Here is a 22,394-nt window from a genome sequence, read left to right as displayed (position 1 = left end):
CCCACGCCCACCCGCCGCCTCGTCCTCTGACTCCAGAGCTGCTTCTAGTCTCGTTTCTGAAACCGTCTCCCTTCTTATGTCCATGTGCAACCTCTGTTTTGCGTAAGGTGTTTGGGAAGAGCCTCTTCTCCACGCAGCGTGTGCGTCTCCTTCAAAGCCGTTCCCAGCGCCGCCCTGGCGGGGCCTCCCCGGCTCCCGGACTGGCTGCTCTTGTTTTCATGGCAGAGTGCCGTTTGCATAATATTTATCACGTCGTTCGTTCGTCCAACAATTGTTCGCTGAGTGCCCACCGTGCGGCCGCGTGCAGGCACCAGGGGAGCGGTGAGGAGCGGGTCAAAAGCAGTGGTGCTGGCTTGTCCCAGGCAGAGGTGCCTGAGGGGGGACTTGGGTCTCTGCCTCTGAGTCTCCAGTGATGCTAAGAGCCCACCCAGAAGAGGTGCCTAGACCATGTGCTGGGCGGGCGTGACCGAACGCAGATGTCACCGATACCAGGTCCAGACATAATTCGGGGGCCAAGATCCCCTCCCAGCTCCCTTAGTGCGGAGGCCACACGTCTTCATTTAGACCAGCAGTTCTCAACCTTCCTCACGCCGCGACCCTTTAATGCAGTTCCTCATGTTGTGGGGACCCCAATTCCATGGTTACAAATTGGACATAATTAAAGCATCGTGATTAATCACAAAAACAATATGTGATTATATATGTGTTTTCCGATGGTCTTAGGCGACCCTGTGAAAGGGTCGTTTGACCCCCAAAGGGGTCGTGACCCACAGATTGAGAACCGCTGGTTTAGACCATGGAGCCTGCTCACAGCCCTCTGGCTTCTCTGTCTCCCTGCTTCTCCCAGGACAGACATGCGTGTCCAGGAAGAAAGCCGTAACCAGCAGCAGCTTTGGAAAACTGCGTTTGTGTCAGCCCTGCTGGAAAGGTCTCGCCCAGGTTTAGGCCAGTTCGAGCACAGTTTTGTGGTGACTGCCAATAACACCAAGCTCGCTCTGCAGTGCTGGGGGCGGGGCCGGCCTCTGCACAGTGAGACTTGTGTGTTTGTGGGGCACTATGTCTAGAAGCTCATCATGTCTGTAGATTATACACATCCGAATCCATGCAATGCTGTTTCATCACGTGTCTTTAGAGTGCGTGGGGACTAATTCTTCTTTTCCAGTGCACATCACTGAATGTGTGTGGTCACAGGGTGGTGTCACCAAGTGCTTCATAGTGCAGCCCCTGGGTTTCATAGGAACCTCGGGCTGTTATGGGAGGGTGGTACTGAGGGGCTGGGAGGTCAGACCTGATGTTTATGTAACCAGACAAACCCAAGCCAGGTTTCTTGGTAAAAATCTCACCAGCAGCTTGTGAGATGGTGGTATACGCACGAGCATGGGCGTGCCTGCACCTCTGGCCTCTGTGCGACGCGCTCGTGCTAAACTTTGCTCCCCTGATCAAGGACTCCTGAAGCTCTGCTATTCAAAGACAGTAATCAGGTCTCTCTCTCTCCCTCCCCCCCCCCCCAAATACAGTGTATATGGCTGCCCCTTGGCCAAAAAAAGAAAAACACAGGATAAGCAGCCCCAAGAGCCTGCCCCCAAGAGGAAGCCGTTTGCGGTGAAGGCGGACAGCTCCTCTGTGGACGAGCGCTATGAGAGCGACGGGTCAGATGACACGGACGAGAAGGAGGAGGACGAGGAGGAGGAGGACTCGGAGGAGGACGAGCCGAGGGAGGACGAGGAGGAGGACCGCGAGGAGGAAGAGGAGCTGGAGGAGGAGCTAGAGGACGAGGATGATGAGGACGGGGAGGAGGACGAGGAGGACGAGGAGGACGACGAGGACGAGGAGGACGACGAGGAGGAGGAAAACGGTAACCTTAAACCTCACAGCCCTCCGCGGTGACGGGCCGACTCCTCAGCGGGAATTCCCGGTGTTCGTGTTGGTGACACTAGTGATGGCCCCATAGATAGGTCTTTCCTGCCAGTGCTGAGAAGAATGGCCACTTGCCCGTCCAACTTCTGTCGTACAGAATTCCTCTGACCAGTATCAGACGTTAGATTCTGTTCCACTCAAGTCGTTACTCAGCTTGGGGGTCACAAAAGCTGGCTGAGATCCTCAGTGTACACATTTGATGAGCTCAGCACTGTATCCAGAAAGTGACGTTCCACACCTGGTCGCTCATTTGGCAAATGCTCGGAGGCTGTACCAAGAGGTGCTGTTATTGGCTAAAATAGGGCTGTTGGGTGCTTAGTCCACGTGCCTCCTGGGGTGGGCGCTGTGGGGCCAGTGGAGCTGCGACGGGGTAGTAGTCTCACCTGTCAATTGCCAGGGCCTTTCTTTAGTGCCTGTCCTGTTGGGACAGAGGAATGAATGGAGCCGTCATCTGAGCCCATGCGGAGAGGGTTTCTGCTCTGAAGTGCCGGCGCTGTGGGGGACATACCGTGGGAGCCCCCTTTCCAGGGCGGTGTGTATGTCTGGGGCAGTGTGTTCAGGGTGGCTCTGCTCTGTCTCCAGTTTTCTGTAATTTCCCTCAGAGAAATGCCAAAACCTCTTTCAGAACGAAGGGAATATTTTTTCTTCACGCTTCTTCATCGGGCTTAAAGCCGTTCAGGAAACCGAGTTGGGATGAGCATTTAGATCAGGGGTGAGCCAAGGGGTGAGCAAGTGTCTAGATCAGGGGTGAGCGAGTCTCTAGATCAGGGGCGAGCGAGTGTCTAGATCAGGGGTGAGCCAGGGGGTGAGCGAGTGTCTAGATCAGGGGCGAGCGAGTGTCTAGATCAGGGGTGAGCGAGTGTCTAGATCAGGGGTGAGCCAAGGGGTGAGTGAGCCTCTAGATCAGGGGTGAGTCGGTTGTTGATCCTTTGGAGTCACAGCAGTTCATTTCAGGAAACCTGAACTTCATGAAACAGTCCAGCTTCTTACAGTGGCCGACAGCCCTTATGAAGACGATTTGCCACTCCTGTTTAGAGGTGTATGGACACACCTGCATGTGCACGTACACACACATTTCATGAATCAGAGTTCCACTGTGATCGTGCGGAGCGTGGGGTGGAGACGCCTGCTTGGGGGACAGAGCACTCGGTGGATGGACGCGTCCCAGGCCTAAAGAGACAACATTGTCATTACAGAGACAACAGGGCCATTTCGGTCTCAGGGAGAAGCAGTAGCTCTGCAATAAAAAGGGGAGAGTTGGAGAACAGACCAATTTGGCAAGTTCCTCTGGGCGCTATTTGAAATGTGTGGTTGGCATGAAATCATGAGTTGTTGGGGCGGACTAATGATTTGTCATTGACCGTGGCCCGTTACTACGGTGGTGGACTATGCCCTTTGGATCCTCATGCTGTTTGGGCAGCAGGGTCATTATGCTGGGAGTCGTGGTGTCTGTGTGCGACGATCCGTGTGGGAGAGTTGCATGTGCATCATTGCACCAAGGGTCCCCCCACCAGATCTCAGGTGCTGCTCTCCGTCTGCTGGAATGAAACTTCCAGTTGTAGTTGACTTAGGGTCATATTTTATTTTTTTAATATATTTTTGTTGATTTCAGAGAGGAAAGGAGAGGGAGAGAGATAGAAACATCAGTGATGAGAGAGAAACCCTGATTGGCTGCCCCCTGCACACCCCCACTGGGGATCGAGCCTACAACCTGGGCATGTGCCCTGACAGGGAATCAAACTGTCACCTCCTGGTTCATAGGTCATTGCTCAACCACTGAGCCATGCTGGCTGGACTGGGTCATCTTATATAATAAAACCCCAATATGCAAATTGACCAAACGGCAGAATACCACTTGCTATGTGCACTGACCACGAGGGGGCAGACACTCGATGCAGCAGCTGCCCCCTGGTGGTCATTACGCTCCCACAGGGGGAGCGCCACTCAACCAGAAGCAGGGCTCAGGGCTGGCGAGCACAGCAGTGGTGGCGGGAGCCTCTCCCCCTTCCACGGCAGCGCTAAGGACCCCTCAGGGGGATGTCCACCAAGGGGTCCCAGACTACAAGAGGGCATAGGCCGGGCTGGGGGCCCCCACCCCCAGTGCATGAATGGTATTTAAATAATCTCTAGTATTTTAAATAATCGACTTTTAAGGTACAAAACAGACTCATTTTGAAAGAGCAGTCAGCATTATTGAAATGGCTTTGCAATGGGACTGTGTAGGGCTTTTTATTCTGACTCAGAGCATCACTGTTTAAAGTCGGAGAGCAAATCAAAACCAATGCCTTTCTTTAGAGAACCAGCACATGGGCAGGACGATGGCTGTGGCAGCACCGTGAGCAGGCAGGGCCAGCGCTCAGCAGGGATGGGGCTGGCACCTGAAGCTTACTGGGATGTGGGTTCCTTCAGAGATAAGTAATCAGTTTCTGGTTCCTGGTTTCAGAATTCAAGCTGTGCATCCTGATCTCCAGGTAAGCACCTTCTAGAATAATCTATGGCATCAGCGTTGAGGGATTTGCCAGGAACGACTAAGGGAGGCTCGGTGGTGGAAGGTGTTGCGAGGTGACTACGTGCTGCTGTGGTGAGAATCCCGCTCCCGGCCTCCTTGCAGAGTGATCGCAGCCTCCCTTTCAGATGCCGCCCCTGCAGCCCCACATTCCCGGAACGTTCCGATCACGGGATGGCTTGGGGCACCTCCCATGGCCCTGTGGCTGCCAGGGCTCTGCAGGGGCCCCAAGTCTCGCTTGATTTCTAGTCCAAGGAAGGTACCCCCAGCCCCTCGAAGAAATCACTGCAGAACCTGGTTCCTGAGACGGGTTCCCCTGCCTTCTCTGTTGTGGGGAGCAGTGTCCCCTGGGGGAGCCCCACCAGCAGGTGATCCAAGACCCCACTTAGCCACTGCCACGTGGAGCTATTCCAGGGGATGGCACTCCAGCTATTTCATAAACCCCAGGGTCAGAACCTTCCGGAGGACCCTGGACCAAGGGGCCTGGACAGCTGTGTTGGTAGAACACTCGTTTTAGATGCTCACCCCCCAAGCTCTGTCTCATTCAGTAAAATAAGGCTTTGAAAGGCAGATAGCTGTCACTCTCCTGTTTTGATAGCCTCACTTACCAAATTGCTGTTTTACCCAACTGCTCCACTCGGCGCCAGAATCACTGTCGGCAGGTGGGACTGCTGCGGGGGCAGCATGTCCAGTGCGAGGTGCGGGGCTTGCAGGGCCTCTGTGGGTGCTGCGTCCTCTCCTGCGCGCTGGGCAGACAGCAGGCATTTGCCTGTAACAACCAGGGGTCTGGGCGCCGCCTCGACGTCGATCTCTTAGTTCCTTGGTTACACTCGTGGTGACCCTTACAGCCCGGCCTCCAAGGCCACTGTGCCTTTTGCTTAGCAACAGCAGCGCAGGCAGCAGCCTGTGTCGGCAGAGCAGCAGAGCCGTCCTGCAGCGGGAGGAGCCTCCGGACCGGACCGTGTGAAGGGCTGGCGCCACGCCGTCCACACACAGCAGGTGGTCCCCTGGCAGGAACCCGGCATCCGGTGGGGCCGCAGGGCCCAGTGGCGGTCACGTCTCATTGTCCCTACCAACAGGCTGCTGTTGCTTGTCATCTGTGTGGCATTTTCCCCTCGGTTATATGTTGAGATGTGGAGTTTATTGACAGGTTTAAGTAAAACAAGTATATACAAACCAACAGTTGACGACACTAGCAGCCCACAGATATAGAAGGACGCCCGTTACAACGCCGGAGGGGTATTTATTTTTATCCCAAGGGCCCTCCAGCATTGCAGCCACAATGAACAAGATGCTGCTGGTAATGACCGTCTGAGTGGGCGCAGCAGGAGGCAGGCGGGGAGAAGCGGCGTCCCTGTCGGGGGCCTCGTCAGACACTAAGGTCGGAGGCGGAGGTTGTGCTCGGTGAGTGCTGGGTCCAGGCCGTGGTTCCCTCACGGCCGAGCTCAGGTGCTTTTCATCACTTTCTCTCCTAAGAATGAGAGGGAGGGCTGTCTCAGTGATCAGGTTACACTAAGTTCACATTTAATTAATTAAGTGATATTAATTGTCCAGTTGGCATATCATAGGCTGTTTTTTTGCATGGAAAATTTTATTTTCAGAACATTTTAATGGTCTGAGTGTGCATTTATTAAATAGAAGTTTCCTGGGCATCCTGAAGATAAGAAAGTTACTACTCAGGGGTCCCAGACTTTTCTAATAGCAGATTTTGGATTCTTGTGATTTGAGAGATACCGGTTAAGTGGCTACTTAATGCCTAGTAAGTTACGGTTTACTTTCATTCTCAGCCCACTGAAAAGACAGCACCTTAAATAACATGTGCACACGTGTGTACCTTAGGAGTCACCCCGCACCTCCCACAGGAGAGAGCCCAGGAGGAAGAACAGGGTGACTGTGCAGGCTGAGCGCACTCTTGTTGCCGCCCCCACCACACTGGGTCGTTTCTGGCACACGTGCAGACGTGGGCACCCTTCTCTCCTGAAGCTCGGGCGTCTCAGACAGTTGGCTTTGCAGGACGTGCACGTGACCCCTGGGTCAGACGGGTGGGACTGGAGGCCTCCGCGCGTTCTCGGGGTGCGGGGACCTACGATGTGTGGCGCCGGCCCAGGAGCTCACGTCCGAGGGGCAGTGGAGGGGGGTGCAGATAGTCATGCTGAGAACCTTTTGAAAGTAGGACAGGGTTGCACTGGGCACAGCAGAGCAAGCTGAGTGGTCAGGACGGGAATGTGGGGTGTGGCCTCCGCAGCGTGTCCGTTACCCAGTGTCCCGCGCCCTCCCCTCCCCCGCGGCCATCTTCAGAAGCTCTGAACAGAGCCTGTCCCGCTGGGCCTGGCTGTCCTCACTGCCCACAAGACGGTCCTGCACAGGAGTCCTGCTAATGGGCCGTTTCCTCTCTGCAGTAAGTCAAACAAATTCAAGACAAAATCCCCCCTGTATAAATTTCTCCTCACAGAAACAAATTCTTTTAAAAAATTGCTAAATTTCCGGGACACGTTTTCTTTCTAGCAGGACGATGCCCTGGCCCAGGTGATTGAAGTGTCCTGAGGATTTGCAGTCGCTGGGCTTGCCTTTCCGTCAGACAGTGACCGGATGAAGGTGGTGAGGCCGGCCCCCTTGCAGGTGTTGTTCTCGTGTGGATGAGCCGCTCATCCTCCCCAGGTTCTCCGGGGCACGTCCCTGAGGAAGGGGCTGTTGAGATGCAGACAGACGGCCGTCAGGATGAGCCGCCAGCCTGTGCTGAGTTGGCTCCAAGGCGGTGGGCCTGAGACCCGGCGGAAACAAAGATGCTGGTTCCTGTGCAGGGTTTCCACTGCGAGGGCCGGGGGCACAGTTGGGAGAAACGATCTCATGATTTTATATATCAGGGTCCTCAGACTTTAAACGGGGCCAGTTCACTGTCCTTCAGACCGTTGGAGGGCCGGACTATAGTTTAAGAAAAACTATGAACAAATCCCTATGCACACGGCGGCGGCAAATACACCCGGCGGGCCGGATAAATGTTTTCGGCGGCCACGTGTGGTCCGCGGGCCATAGTTTGAGGACCCCTGTTTTATATCTTAACGTTAATCTCTCCCTACACCCATAAAGGCGTGGTTTTAGGGAGTTTAGCATGTGGATGTGGTGAAGTGTATGGCTGTATGACTTCTAATTGAGTAAAGGCAGAATTAGACATTTCTAGATATCAATCTGTGATTTAAAAAAAACTTCCTTCATGCAAACTAACATTGTATAATTACAAAATATAATTATATCTTATATTTTATGAATCGTCAGACACTGATACAAGCCAGAAAGCTTGCTGAGACTATAATGTCATGTACATTCAAGATGCAAGGAGCAGGCTAGAATACTGGGGGAGATCTTTTCTCTATAACAAGAAATCAAAGGCGTAGGAGACGAAGTCTGGTGTGGTTGCTTCATTTGTTTTTAAGGTCTGTGTGAAGGAAGTACCCGGTTATTGGCCTTGTTCTGTTCGTTTGGTTTTCACTCCAGATGCTAGTGGGTCAGCGTTCAGTTTAAAGCCCAGGGCGAGGGGAGTCTCCCGTGCTGCTCGGGCCCTTGTCTTGGGCGAGCCCCTGACTCTCTGGGACCTCACTTTGGCTTCCAAACTAAGGACGGTAACACTTCCCTTCAGTCACCTCCTGTTTTGTTCCAGAGCTTAGGGAAGTCGCCCTCCAGACGAATGCTCTTGAGAGGTGAGCGGCTCAGAGCGGTGAGCAGCATGTAGTGGGGCTGCGGCGCGGGCCGCCCGCCATGCACACGCTCCAGCTCCCTGTGAGGCCGTGGTCTGTGCAGCAAACATCTGACGTGTGTTAAGGCTGCATCCCTGGGAAGGATGCAGAGCATCATTGCAGCTCATCTCAGAAAGACGGGATGCCTTTCTCTGTCCCCACAGTGCTCTGCGTTCCCTGGGGACCGGCCCCAGAGAAGCACAGAGCCGAGCAGGCAAGAGGACTGCGCACAGGGACATGTGCTGTGCTCTCCGCTGAGGGCAGAGCTGGGGCGTGAGCCCCGGTGGAGGCTGGCAGATGCGAGTTGAACAGGAAAACAAAAGCTCCCGGACACTGCAGACTGGTCGACTGTGTCACCACAGACAGTGTCGTGTTTTTGAAGGGCCTTTGGAGACAGATGAGATTCTTTCCTATATGACGGGGATGACATACAGCGACTGGAAATGGAGAGCAGGGTCCCAGGTCCCCGAGTTCCCTCCCAATCAGACACATCTGATGGGGCAGCCATATCGCTCAGGCCGTGTAAACCGAAGGACCCAGACTGTCACAGACTGTGTCCCTCTGCTGGGCCGGAGATGCTCAGGGCAGACCAGGTAATTTAGAAACTCCCTGATCTCTGCGTGCGTGTGTATGTGTGTGTGTGCCTGCGTGTGTGTGTGTATGTGTGTGTGCCTGCGTGCGTGTGTGTACCTGCCTGTGTATGTGTGTATGTATGTGTATGCCTGTGCGCACGTGTATGTATGTGTGTGTCTGCATGTGTGTGTGCGCGCCTGCGTGCGTGTGTATGTATGGGTGTGCCTGCGTGTGTGGGTGGGAAGGAGGGGAGGGAGAGAGATACAGTTGGTTGGCATGTCTCGGTCTGTCTCAGGTGTGTGGACTAGGAACAGCTCGTTGCTGTGGGTGAAGATATAAGGACCTTTTTGTTTGTAAGTCCCCGAGTTTAGAAAAGCTGGGTACCTACCAGGCCATCCAGTTCACAGATGCCCAAAACTTAGTGAGTCAATGAAATGTCATTCATTCACTTCTCATTCACTTAGAACCCTAATGAATAGAGTTTAAGAAAGAAACATAACTTACAGTTTCTTCATTACAAGTTATCATGCAACTTAGGGCCCTTGTGAAAACTGTTGCCTTTCCTTCTGTTTGTGTTTTAGCTTATAAAATCAACAACATTTAAAATGGAGAAGCTGATCTCTTTAAATATTTGTAATAATTTCTCACACATTCTTTTGACCCCATCAGACAGAATTCTCCTGCCTCCGAATGTGGGAGGTTTGACCTCACGGCCATAGATCTTCCTGAGACAGGAGGTAGGACGTTGACACCCAGCTCTCCTCGGGGCAGGAGAGAGGAGGGTCCCACACCGGCACACGGAGGGGGGTCCACACCGGCACACGGAGGGGGACCCACACCGGCACACGGAGGGGGACCCACACCGGCACACGGAGGGGGCCCACACCGGCACACGGAGGGGGGTCCACACCAGCACATGGCGGGAGGTCCACGCTGGCACATGGAGGGGGGTCCACACCGGCACACGGAGAGCCCCATGGGAGCCAGCAGCTTCCCTCCGCCGTGCCACAGAGCAGGCCCCGCCATGACAGTGGGTGTCGGCCCCCAGCGCGTTTTCCTGGACCGGGTTCACTCATCGGTGCGCTGGGGAAGGTGACTTATGAGTGGGTGGGGGTGAGTAGGTCTGACCATCAACAGGGGGACATGGTCCTCAGCCTTGTGATGACGGGGGAGCTGCTGGGAGGCCCAGAGACAGCAGCAGAAACCACCCCCTTCTGGGGACAGATGGGCTGCAGCTACTCCTGGGATGTGAATCCACCAGTCACGTTCCCAGTGGGGTTGGCAGGGAGGTCATGAGTTCAGTGTGACCGCTGCCATGCTCCAGGGGCAGCCCTCCCTGTGGGGTAGGGAGAGCGAGGACATGACACAGGTGTTCTCTCGTCTTTCTCACTGTTCCCGTGGGTTTTCTTCTTTCCAAGCTTTTTAGGGTGATAGGATGTGTTTCCCGAGAGCACGCTGAGAGAAGCATCATGGAAGTCGTCAACCTTCTCTGACTGATGTCTTCTTTGACCAGGCGATCAGGTGCTTCAGAATGGCACGTGGTTCTCTTGTTCTGCTCATGGCCGGTTCTCCGTGGGGTCAGTGGCTGGCACTGGCTACAAGGTCCCGTTACCATCGTGGGGCGGCCATGTGCCGGCCGTCCTGACGCCGCTCCTCTGGTCAAAGCCCATGAGTGTGAACTCAGAGTGCACACACCAAGAGGGAACAGGGCTGATACTTCAGAACTTCACTAGGACAGGTGGCCTACGATTCTTAACAGCGTGAGCCCTGGGCCAGGGGCGTCTGTGGTTGGGGTTCCTCCCTCCTGCCACCCGTTGGGACTGCATATGTCCTATCCTTGGGGAGATGCTTGGTAGGAATGAGCCAGGAGAGGGACCGCTTTTGCGGCAGACAGTTGGTGATGCTCTATGACTAATGCGTGGCAAATTTGATTTGCTGATGTTTAGACGGATGTGTTAGATGTTTAAGTGTGTGGGCTAGAGAGATGTTTTCTCTTATTAATGCGTCGAAGAACAAATCTGCTCCCAAAGAAGGCCTTCCTGAGGGAATGGCAGGAGCCCATGGAGAACGTCCTGGGCACAGGGGAGCCTGCGGCCGGCGCCCCTCCTTCCGTCAGCTCACTAGTGAACGTCCCACCATCTTCTCAGTCTGGCTTTTTAATCATAGAAACAGTAGGTGTGACAGAGCAGCTCCCATACCCAGTCTCAGGGGCGGGCGGGGCCCAGGTAAGAAGGCCTTGACTGCCGCCCGTGTCCACGGTGTGCACAGAGCGGCTGCGCAGCGTGGAAAGGGGTGCATCCAGGTGGCCTGTCCGTGTCAGACAGGACGCACTCCAGATGGAACGTAGCAGTTTGTCGTTTTTAACGTGGTCTTTTTTCTACAACAGTTTTCCTAAATACTTTTTTGAGACTGGATGTGACAGTCACACATTATTTCTACCGGCTCACCCAGCTTCTCCCGAGGCCATGAGAGGTGACTGGCAGTGCCGCGGGTCAGGCAAAGGCGGTGCTGGGTGTCGTTCCACGGCACCAGCTCCCCTCCGTCCTGCTCTTCACAGGCGAACCTCCTCCCTCCACGCCCACTGAGGTACTTGTACAGGATTTCCAGTTCATCAGATTTTGTTTCTGACTCTTACTGTGGCCTTCCTGCTGCTTCATGTGCCTTCCGATAAGTTACCTCCCAGGTGCCACGGTCAGAATAGCTCTTCACTCGGCCCAGACCTGTGCTTCTGACCCCAGCACAGAGTAGGTGTGTCCTCTGTGTGAGTCCTCAGGACCCGGCTTTCCTCGCGCCACCTGGGCACCACTGGGAAGCAAACCCTTCGAAAGCACCCGCCGCACACGTGTGTTTATGCGCTGACACCAGGGATGCTCACGGACTCTCACAAAGCCCATGATGAGTGTAACTGTGGCATATCTGGTTTGGGCTGCAAGTACATAAAGCCGATAAAGAAAAGTCATTCTTGCCCTAACTAGTTTGGCTCAGTGGATAGAGCGTCAGCCTGCAGACTGAAGGGTCCCAGGTTCGATTCCACTCAAGGGCATGTACCTTGGTTGCGGGCACATCCCCAGTGGGGAGTGTGCAGGAGGCAGCTGATCAATGTTTCTCACTCATCGATGTTTCTAACTCTCACTTCCTCTCCCTTCCTGTCTGTAGAAAATCAATAAAATATATTTCTTAAAGAAAAGTCATTCTCAAAATTTAGGTGCAATGAAAAATTAATATTTTTAAATTGTTTATTTTAAGATTAATGAAGGAAGTCAATAGTGAATGTTAAGTGTTTTGAACTGCTCCCGTCGAGCAGTCTGTCTCGCCGTGTCGACACGCAGCGGGACCTCAGGGCTGTGTGGTGTGTAGAGTTGACTGCAGTTAGCTTGCTGTCCATGCTGTTGCCGCTAAACTTCACATTCCAGCCTCCACTTCTTTCTTTTCTGTTCTTTTTTTGTCCTTTTTTTTACTTTCTTTGCAGAAGACCATCAAATGAACTGTCACAGTAGTCGCATAATGCAAGACACAGAAAAGGATGATAATAATAATGATGAGTATGATAACTATGATGAGCTGGTGGCCAAGTCCTTGTTGAATCTTGGCAAGATTGCCGAGGACGCAGCATACCGGGCCCGCACGGAGTCCGAGATGAACAGCAACACCTCCAATAGTCTGGAGGACGATAGTGACAAAAATGAGAACTTGGGTCGGAAAGGCGAGTTGAGTCTAGACTTAGACAGTGATGTCGTTAGGGAAACGGTGGACTCCCTGAAATTACTAGCACAAGGACATGGTGTGGTGCTGGCAGAGAACATGAACGACAGGAACTATGCGGACACCATGTCCCAGCAGGACAGTCGGAACATGAGCTACGTGATGCTGGGAAAGCCCCTGAACAACGGGCTGGGTGAGAAGCTGGTGGAGGAGAGCGATGAGGAGGTGTGTCTGAGCAGCCTGGAGTGCCTGCGTAACCAGTGCTTCGACCTGGCCCGCAAGCTGAGCGAGACCAGCCCGCAGGACAGGAACCCGCAGCCCAGCCTCGGCGGCCGCCCGCACCTACGGCCAGAGGATGACTTCGCGGGCAGGACGCCGGACAGGAGCTACTCAGACATGATGAACCTGATGAGGCTCGAGGAGCAGCTGAGCCCCAGGTCGCGGACTTTCTCCAGCTGCGCAAAGGAGGACGGGTACCACGAGAGGGATGACGACACGGCCTCCGTCACCTCCGACAGGTCCGAGGAGGTGTTCGACATGACCAAGGGCAACCTGACCCTCCTGGAGAAAGCCATCGCTTTGGAAACAGAGAGGGCGAAAGCCATGCGGGAGAAGATGGCCATGGAGGCCGGCAGGCGGGACAGTATGAGGTCGTATGAGGAGCAGTCGCCACGACCGCTGCCCGGGGAGGAGAGGAAGCCCAAACCCAGTGACAGCCATGTCAAAAAGCCATACTATGGTAAAGGTAATATTTCTACCTACGTGAGTTCCTCATGAACGCGTGAGCCTGAGTCAAAGATGTCAGTGTGGCCACAATTAAGTGTGCATCCGGTAAATTGTGTCTCTGATGCACACTTCCTAGGGCCGATTCCCGGGTTATAGATTGTGATTATAGTTCTGCAGAGCAGATACCATGTCTGAGAAATACACAGCGCAGCTCAGTGTCACTAGCAGAGCAGATGACGGACAGGCTGTTTCATGGAAGAGGCAATGCCTTGATGCACAGGTGGGAGCTGTCAGGATGAGCTGTGACCTTAAACACGGCCACAGTCTGAGTGGCAAGGGTCTGTGCAGCAGTCAGTCGGGGAGAACGTGCATCTTCTAAGCATCACGATTTATAAGATTATCATCGAATGACAGTTACCGGTAAAACCTCCCCCACAGAAAACATCCCTGAGAGAAATTGAACAGTAACAGAAGGACGATAACATAAGACAAGGGCAGGCACTGCACATTAATTATCGTACGTGCTTGGCGGCTGGAGCCATTGGCTGTGCAGGGCGTGTGTGTCCCAGGCTGAGAGCAATAGCAGTTTCCTCATAGAGTCACTCCCCTCACTGATCCGGTTCAGTGTGGAAGCAGCTGTGGGGTTACTTTATCTTAAAACAGGCAGAGCCTCCCAGTGTGGAAGTGCTCATGGGTTTGTGTTGATGAGGTATATGAGCACATATTTGCATACATCCCTATGTTTAATTACATGCATATTAGTCACTGTGTTTAATATGTATATTCCAGCCTGAGCAATTGACTTCATGTTCGGAATAACCGCTGTGTCCCCTTTCAGAAGGAGGCAGGTTATAACAACCTCGAGTAGACCTTGGGCACTGCAGGTTTCAGTTACAGACACTTAAAACTCAGGAAGCCATTTAAAGAATAAAATTGGTGATTCCTAAGTCCCTCCAGATGAGCACCAAACAAGATCCTCTGTGTTATCTGCTCTTCGATGCCTTATAAACACAGATCCTCCCCGGGGAGCTGACGGTGAGGTTCAGGAATTTGGTTTGAAAATCAGTTGCTCTGTAAACTCCAAAGGATAGGAAAACCTGCTTTTTCTGCTGTGACATCATGTGTATTCTCCTCTCAATGTGCACGTAAGCCCCACAGCACGTGGCCAGCACTACCCAGGTCCCCTGGGCACGGCCTGAGCCAGAGGCCTGCGGCTCCTGACCTGAGTCGAGCCCGGTATCGACTCAGTCATGCGGGTGCAGGCAGAGCCTTGGCAGGTGTGGACGTGAGGAAGGGGTTGTGCTCAGGCCACAGAGCGTCGCTCAGCGGAGCCTTGGCCTGGCTTTGGTGCTGTCAAGACCAAGACGTCGCATGTACGTTGTGCCTGTAGTGGAGTCCGTTAGAAATGGTGTGTTAGATGTTTGAGCATCGTCTCAACATTTTTAGGAAGAAATAGTGTCTCTGCCATGGGCTTGCTCAGGTGGCCACGCGCTAGGTTCTGACCTAGACGTCTGCAGAGTGGACTGTGGTGGGCTCCACACGGAGCCGTGGGCCCTTGGGGCATCCCTCCTCTGGTTTCCGTGGCTCCTTTAAGCCCAGAGTTTCCTGTAGATATGGATTCGTTTTGTTTTGTTATGGTTGCTTTGTATGGTTTTTGTTTTTTGTAAGAAATGGAATTCCAGTGGCTTGCTTCCCCTAAACCAGTGGGGATGGAGTGGGCATGGACAGCAGCGCTGAGATATGCTTTTCCCCGGGAGCAGGGAGGGCTGGGACTTGGGCTTTCCAGATGAGCTGGAGGGCACGGACCCTGCCTCTGCCCAGCTGTTCCAGATCTTCTTCCTCAGTCATTGTGTTCCCCACTGTCCCAGTTTCTTGTGAAGTTGCCACAGTTTTGTCAGAGCCAAATTAGTGTAGCCAGGCAAGGACCCAGAGCGGGCAAAGAGATGAGTGCCCTGTTTAAAGAGATAGCTTCTCACCAGCACGGCCAGAGTGTCCAGTCTGTTCTTGGCTCCTCTGCTATTTTATTAAAGATAAAGGGAACGTGCGTGCCATTCTCATTTAGACGCAATCTTCTCAAAATGATGTAAATGATAAACCAGGAACCTTTCCAGAATCCTGAGCTAAAACAAAAGAGGTTCATCCGGAAACGCCTTTATCTGCTTCCTAAGCCTCACTGGACGGGTGTAGGAGCAAGCTGAGCCAGCACTCGAGTCTTTTGGGTATTGCTTCGAGGTTTGCTGTTGAATTATTGGTCTGTTTGCTTGCTGGGTTGTTTTGCTCCAGTGTTTGCCTTCGAGATGAATTGGGATTGCAAGAACTAAGAAAGCAGGGGGCGTAGTGGTGAAGGCGAGTGGCAGCCCCAGCCCGGCTCACACATCGAGAGGAGATTATGCCCGGTGTCTTCCAGCACCTGAGGCCGTCTGAGCCACACTGTGCCCACACATCTGATCTTGACTTCAGAATACAAATCAGAATGATTTGTTAGGAAATCTTAAGTGTCCTGATGAAAAAGAGACACTTAATTATTAATAATAGTTAAAAGTTGCATTTTGTCCTTTAAAGTCATTTATATCTAGGTTATGACCTTAACATTTTCCTATGAAACTGTCCCTGTGTGCTTGGTATTTCCATTAATTAATGTATACCGATGTTATTATGAAACTGCTTGCAAGGCAGTGAAACGCTAGGCTTCGGGGTTGCATGTAGGAGACACTCCAGCATGACATCTCAACGCTGACATCACAATAGCCTGTTTTTAGATTTGTTTCCAGTGACTACGATCCCCAGTAGGTCAGGAAGCAGCAGACAGCATATCTAGGACTCGCCAACATCAGCGCTGGTTTTAGAGACTGCAGACCTGGAAGAGCCACGTTCCATAGGGCAGTGCCCTAGCTTACCAGTCAAGGGTCTTTTATAGAAACAAAGGGTGTAGTTGTCCCTGCGAGCCCTTCGTCTATTTCCCTTTACATGAAAGACTCAAGGAAAAGTCCTTAAGGCTTTTAAAAACGTTAAGCCAGGCTTTTTTCTTTATATAAAATGAATACTTTACCAAAAGTAAAACATGTTTCCCACAGTCATGATTGGCTTGATTAATAAAATCTATAGTAATAACAGCATAATATGCTAATTAGACCAGATGTCCTTCCGGATGACCTTCCTGACGAAGCTGGGGCTGCAAGGAAAGCCTGGGTCCCGGGGGCCTTCCAGTGGACAGAGAGAAGCCCGGGTCCTGAGTGCCAGACAGAAGCTGGTGCCGACAGCTGGGGGAAGGAAGGCCTACTCTTACATGAATTTCATGCATCGGGCCTCTAGTCTACATATCTAAAAGCCTAAACAACCTTTATGACCTGATGACCAGCCAGTAGCTATGACACACACTGACCACCAGGGGACAGATGCTCAATGCAGGAGATGCCCCCTGGTGGTCAGTGCACTCCCACAGTCCTCCCCCCTGACCAGCCGGCCAGCCTTGATCGGCCCTGATTGGGACTGGGTGAGACAACCCTGATTGTCCCCGATCACTGGCCAGGCCACCTGTGCACGAATTCCTGCACCAGGCCTCTAGTACCAATATAAAAGCACTGGACCCCTGGACCAGGTCCTAGGGCTCACTGTCTGTTGATAATCTGTGCAGGTGGTTTTCAGAAACAATGTTCTGCACACTCACGGCGCTGTGTAGACTATTTCTGGAGTTGTTTCTGCATGTTCATGCACTGGGTCCCTCTGGGCATAGAAGTACATGTGAGCAGTATGGCTGTGTTTCTGCCTCGGGCTCCTCCCCCAGCAGCTGCAGAGCCGCTGACCTGCGTGCACGCGTCCATCCCGGGGCCTCCTCAGTCCCGTGCACTCAGAGGAGCCACCGGTGCCCGCGGCCGCGCTGGGGCAGCTCCGAGTGCACGCCCGTCAGGGGGGTCCCGCCTCTGGGTCATGTGCTTGCAGTGCCTTCTGAGAGTTCAGCTTATTTTCAGAAAATCTCTAAATTGACGTGCTACCTAGCAATTTCAACACCAGCAAACCTGTCCCTTGTGTTGTCTACAATCAGACACTCCACAAGAAGGCCATCTGCCAAAGGGTGTCTGGATGGCAGGACCACGGTTGAATTTCACAGCAATTGCGCAACCGCCATGGGGTGGCTTTGTTCTCTGAGAAGGTCACTGTCTCATTCCGTTGGTTTCTGTGAGCTTATCATGTAACACACGGGAAACAAGAGTGCAGTAGGGATAGTCTTGTCTTCTTTTTCACAGAAAGCAAGATATTGTGTGACTCATGATTACACTGTTTAAGGTCAGAAATCACGCCAAGCCAAAGACCTACGCCAAAGCCCGGTGCCACGGCGTCTCCCTGCCACTGCTTTGTCTCTTTACTCATCAAGGTCTCTTCAGAGTGTGAAGTGAGCACATTGTCGTCAGTGGGTAAAGGATTCACTCTCTTGACACCTGTTGTCGCTTTTAGATCCCTCGAGAGCAGAAAAGAAAGAGAGCAAGTGTCCAACCCCAGGGTGCGATGGAACTGGCCACGTAACTGGGCTGTACCCGCATCACCGCAGCCTGTCCGGATGCCCGCACAAAGATAGGGTCCCTCCGGAAAGTAAGTCTGCCTCACGATCCCGCACACACCGACGGCCCTTCTGTCATCTCTCTTGCCTCTGTCATTTCCATCTGTCCTGACGGGCAGCCCCAGTGCAAGTGCACACGGGCCAGCAGGCTCTAGAGCTCACCCTCCACGGGCAGCATGTCCTCGTGTCCTTCCTGCGGGACTGGCCCTAGGATGGAGCCCGGACCCGGCTTCCTCTGCCCCCAAGCAGGCCTGGCCTCCAGGGCGCAGCTCGCTCTGACCTGCTCCGCAGCCTCAGGCAGACTCCTCAGCAGCGCAGAGCTGAGTGCAGATGGTCCCACATCCCTCCCAGCTTGAAGCTGTGGGAGCCTTGAGGAAACCCCTTATCTGGACCCAGTATGTGTAAATGTCCATCAGTATTTCTATTTGTATTTTATTGCATTTTATTCCAAAAGTCTGTTTCATGTCATAGTTGCCCCACCATTCCCACACAATAAAATCTTAAGTGAGGAGGGTTACGGCAGGTGGGTTTTGCTCCCACACGTTTATTTTAATCAGTTAGGTTCTGAGAATATGCAATAAATTTTTTAAAACAACTAAATTTTCTTTAGAACTGAACCAATGTATACATTTTTATCTTTCTCACAGCACATGAAGTATTCCAACTATTTTATTTTTTAATATATTTGTATTGATTTCCGAGAGAAAGGGAAAGGGAGAGAGAGATAGAAACATCAATGATGAGAGAATCATGGATCAGTTGCCTCCCACACACGCCACACTAGGGATCGAGCCCACAACCCAGGCCTGTGCCCTGACCAGGAATCAAACCGTGACCTCCTGGTTCATAGGTCGACACTCAACCACTGAGCCACGCCGGCCCGGCTAAAAACCATTAGAACTGATTGCACAGGGAACTGGCACATTTTCAGAAATGACCTTTGAGTCTAAGACCCTGATCGTGAGTCTCAGGATCTTCCTCATTGTCTGAGACACAGTTTCTAGTGAGGAAAGTGGAGTCACTTGGCTGGAGATGGGACCAGACGATCAGCTGACTGTTTGCAGGGACTTCTGAGGCTGGTCCCATTCAGTGGCTGACTTTGGGATACTTGAGGCCCATCTGGCAGAACCCGGAGAAGTTCCCAGGAGCTGAGGCTCAGGACAGGCTTAGCGGGGCCTGTTCAGGGGAGGTATTTTAGAAGGGATGGGACTGTTTTCGGACGGCTGCTGAAAATAAGCCCGTTTCCTGCACGTGCCCTGTCAGCAGACGAGAGCAGGAGTGGGGACCGCGCTGCCCGTGTGTTACATGAGCAGGGAGACAGCATGTGGCCGCAGCAGCTTACCCCCAGCCGGGCCACCGTGCACGCAGCCCGCAGGCAGTGCCAGCGGCTTTTCAGATGAGGAAACCTCGGCGCACATGCGTCCCTCCTTCCAGTCAGCACAGGCCTGGCGCGTGGAAGACACTCGTGCTTTTCAAACCAGCGTGAGCAGGTGCGAGCCGCTGGGTAGACGCCTGAGCAAGATCCGGGTCCACACCCCCCCGAGTCCCGAGACCTGGTCTGAGCAGCCTCGTCCTAACCAGCCCGCGACCTGGAGCACGGCACACGCTCTGCACGTGGTTTTCCTCATCTGCACAAGAAGCGTTAGGGCGAAGCCCTCGGGCCTTAAGAGAAATAGCCACTTGGCGCCGTTTCTCGGTCGGGCCCACATTTTCACCTTCAGAGCAGAGGATGGGCTTCTCCTCAGGGCTGACAGTCCTCCTGACTCCACACGCTCCCGGGAGAGCCCAAATGGAGCAGACACGGGCCGTGTGCTGACAGCGCAGATGAAGGCCACGCCTGTCACACCTGTGCCCGGCACAGTGGGGCTCAGCTCTGGCGCTGGCCCACCGATCCCTTCCCACATGGACTCGTATCATTCCTTAGAACAGCATGACGTGGAAACAGTCGCACTCCAGGTGGACTCCATACAGTGGTCTGTCGCCCTAGTTTGCAACACATTGTGTGAGGAGCAGAGGCCACCCCACTGAACGAGACCCCGCTCTGTCCTCCAGGAGCCCCCACAGGGCAGGCATGACCTCTAGGGACAGGCTCCGCAGCAGCTGCGGACATGCCCCAGACACCAGGGGGGAGGCCTTCCCTGGGACCTCAGGCCTCACTGCTGTCCCGCTCAGCCTGTCTGTGAGAGAGAGAACCACACATTCTCTGCCCGCTGCTGGAGCCATCCACACAGGAGCCCGGCTGGAGGAGGCAGCAGAGGCACAGGAGGCGGGCAGGCTGGCAGGGCCGGAGGAGGGCGCATGGGAGGGGCAGGCAGACTGAGGTGAAGGCAGGGACTGTGCCTCCGAGCACGATCAGGTGGTGACAGCAGTGATGGGTGTAGGGAGCTGAGGAGCAGGAGACAGTGGCCTGGATTTGTTTTCTGGAATGGGAAGTGCGGTCTGGCGGTCCTGAGGGCTGCGGGGGGAGGTCTGGAGGCTGGAGAAGGTCAGACGCGCAGCTGCTCTGGGTCTGTCCTCTGAGCCGTGCGCGTAGAAATGAGTGGAGTGGCCCAGACAGGAGGCTTAAAGCAAGAGTGCACAGGAGCCCCGAGGGCAAGACAGCAGAGGGCGAAAGGCAGGTAGAGCAGAGTCGGGCTGAGAGGACAGTGTTCTGCACAGGGGACACCTGTGAAAAGGTCCGGAGAAGGACGTGAGGACTGCGGGGAAGAGCAGGAGAGACGTGGCCGAGGAGGAGAGGCAGATGGTCCGCTCTCAAGTGGGCGTCTGTGTGGCCACTTAGCAGGAGACGCAGGTGCAGGCACTTTGAGGTCTGAGCTTCGGACATGCATGAGGCTGCTTGCATCTCCAAAAGAGACTGTATTGAGAGCTTTTAGCTTGGAAGGAAAATGGTGTTAATTGGAGAGAAGCAGTGTCCTGGGAAGTGGTGTGACATGACAGCAGGTCAGGAGAGGAGTGAGGAGTGAGTGACAGCGGGCGACCGTGCGGCAGAGCAGGACCCAGAGGCAGGGAGAGGGCAGGTGGGTGCTGCCTCCTCCGAGCCGGCAGAGGCCCCGGGAGCAGGCCAAGTCCCGGGAAGACAGGTCCCCCGAGGGAGCAGCACAGGCCCCCCCCCCCCATCGATCACTGCAGACTCAGCTGAGAACTGCAGGGGCAAACCCAGATTTAAGGAACTGTCCAGAGTGAGGGGTGCGATGTGGCCTGAGTAATAAGCTCCCTGTGCGGCAGCACAGACGCTGTGCACGCTTCCGGGAGAGGGAGGCTGTTCTGGAGGAAGGAGGTTTGTAGAAAGTAGTCATGGAACTCCCTGGGGCAGACTCTGTTTTTAGGGGGCCTTCCACACCCACCTCCGTCAGGCAGACCTCACTCAGAGGGACGCTCCCACAGGTTCCTGCCGTGTGGTCTCCGGGAGGGGGTAGCCTAGTGTGCTGGGCCAGCGACATGGGTCACTTCTCTTGACTGCCCACCCTCACTTCTCACCCCTATCTGCCTTCCCCACCACCCAGAGCAGTGGCCTGTCCACTGAGGAGCAAGGCTGTGCCCACAGCCTGACCGTGGCCATGGCGAGTAGCTGAGCACGCCCCTGACCACTGGCCACTCCCGGGCCCCCAGTGGGCAACCGAGTCCCCTCGCTGGCCCCCGGCCCAGCAGCACAGCACTGACTATCCCAGTTCACTCATTTGGAGAAGAATGAAGTGTTCAATTCCTAGGTGGAAAGCCACCGCTTAATTCATTGCATTAAAAATAAGGCTTGGGGTTCCTGTCACCGTGGCCGCCATGCCCTCATGACACTGTTTCTGAGGCAGAGGTGTGTATTGGGACCGTCTGGTCTGCGTGCTGCTGCCTAGCGATCAGGTGCTCAGTGCTTACGTGGGGGGGGGGGGGCAGATGGGCCGCGCTGGGGACATCCTCACATCCCGACCTCCAGCCCCACACAGCGCACCCCGCTCTGCATGCCCTCAGACGAGCCTTCTCCCCCTTCCCACGTGTTCCCCTGACCATGCCCATCACGAATGTCTGCCGCCCGTCAGTCGTACACGAGCCACTTTGTTCGAATGACTGCGTCCTCTTGTCCCCGGACCGTTGCTGTGTGTTAATGCCACGTGTTTTCTCTGCTCTCCCCGTCAAGTTCTTGCCATGCATGAGAACGTTCTCAAGTGTCCTACTCCGGGCTGCACAGGGCGCGGGCATGTAAATAGCAACAGGAACTCTCACCGAAGGTAAGCACAGCCCCTGCGCCCTGCCTGCAGGGGAGCCCCGGGAGCCCTGTCTCTTCCCACCCTGGCGCACCCTCGTCCAGAGGATGGAGACTTGGTCCCATCGCACTCGGCGTGTGATGCTCAGACCCCGTCACAGATGGGAGGTTTCAGTGGTCGCACCCACCTCGGGATGGGGCAACAGTCCCCCGGGAGGGACCGTCCTCGCTGCGACCTCTGAGGGAACCATGACCCTGTGCAACTGGAAGAAACAGTACAGGCTCCCTGTGCCCATCAGGAGGGACTGGTCCACCCCTCAGACAGGGCGGGACTTGGAATCCAGGAAGGAGCTGGGCTGCCCGGCTCTGCTGGACCCTGCCCGGGGGTGGCATCAGCAGCCTTCCTGGCCCACTGCTGTCTTCCCGCTCACGGCCATGCTTTGCTCTGAGAACATACTTTGCCAGTTCTCCTTCCTCCTTTGTTCTCACCCC

General features: G+C 54.3%; 1 protein-coding gene across 1 annotated transcript in view; it reads left to right on the top strand.

Annotated features, from left to right (window-relative positions):
* The window catches only part of MYT1L (myelin transcription factor 1 like), a 298,509-nt gene that overhangs the window by 221,983 nt on the left and 54,132 nt on the right, over nt 1-22,394 (top strand). Inside the window, exons 10-13 of the mRNA XM_015561792.1 lie at nt 1,518-1,855; nt 12,197-13,174; nt 17,608-17,742; nt 21,837-21,927. Of these exons, the coding sequence (XP_015417278.1) occupies nt 1,518-1,855; nt 12,197-13,174; nt 17,608-17,742; nt 21,837-21,927 (1,542 nt within the window). The remainder of the gene's footprint in view (nt 1-1,517; nt 1,856-12,196; nt 13,175-17,607; nt 17,743-21,836; nt 21,928-22,394) is intronic.

The sequence above is a fragment of the Myotis davidii genome, unplaced genomic scaffold (assembly GCF_000327345.1).
Source record: "Myotis davidii unplaced genomic scaffold, ASM32734v1 scaffold1395, whole genome shotgun sequence".
Lineage (NCBI taxonomy): Eukaryota > Metazoa > Chordata > Mammalia > Chiroptera > Vespertilionidae > Myotis > Myotis davidii.
Note: the sequence above shows the minus strand (reverse complement) of the source record. Positions and strands in the feature narration are given on the sequence as shown.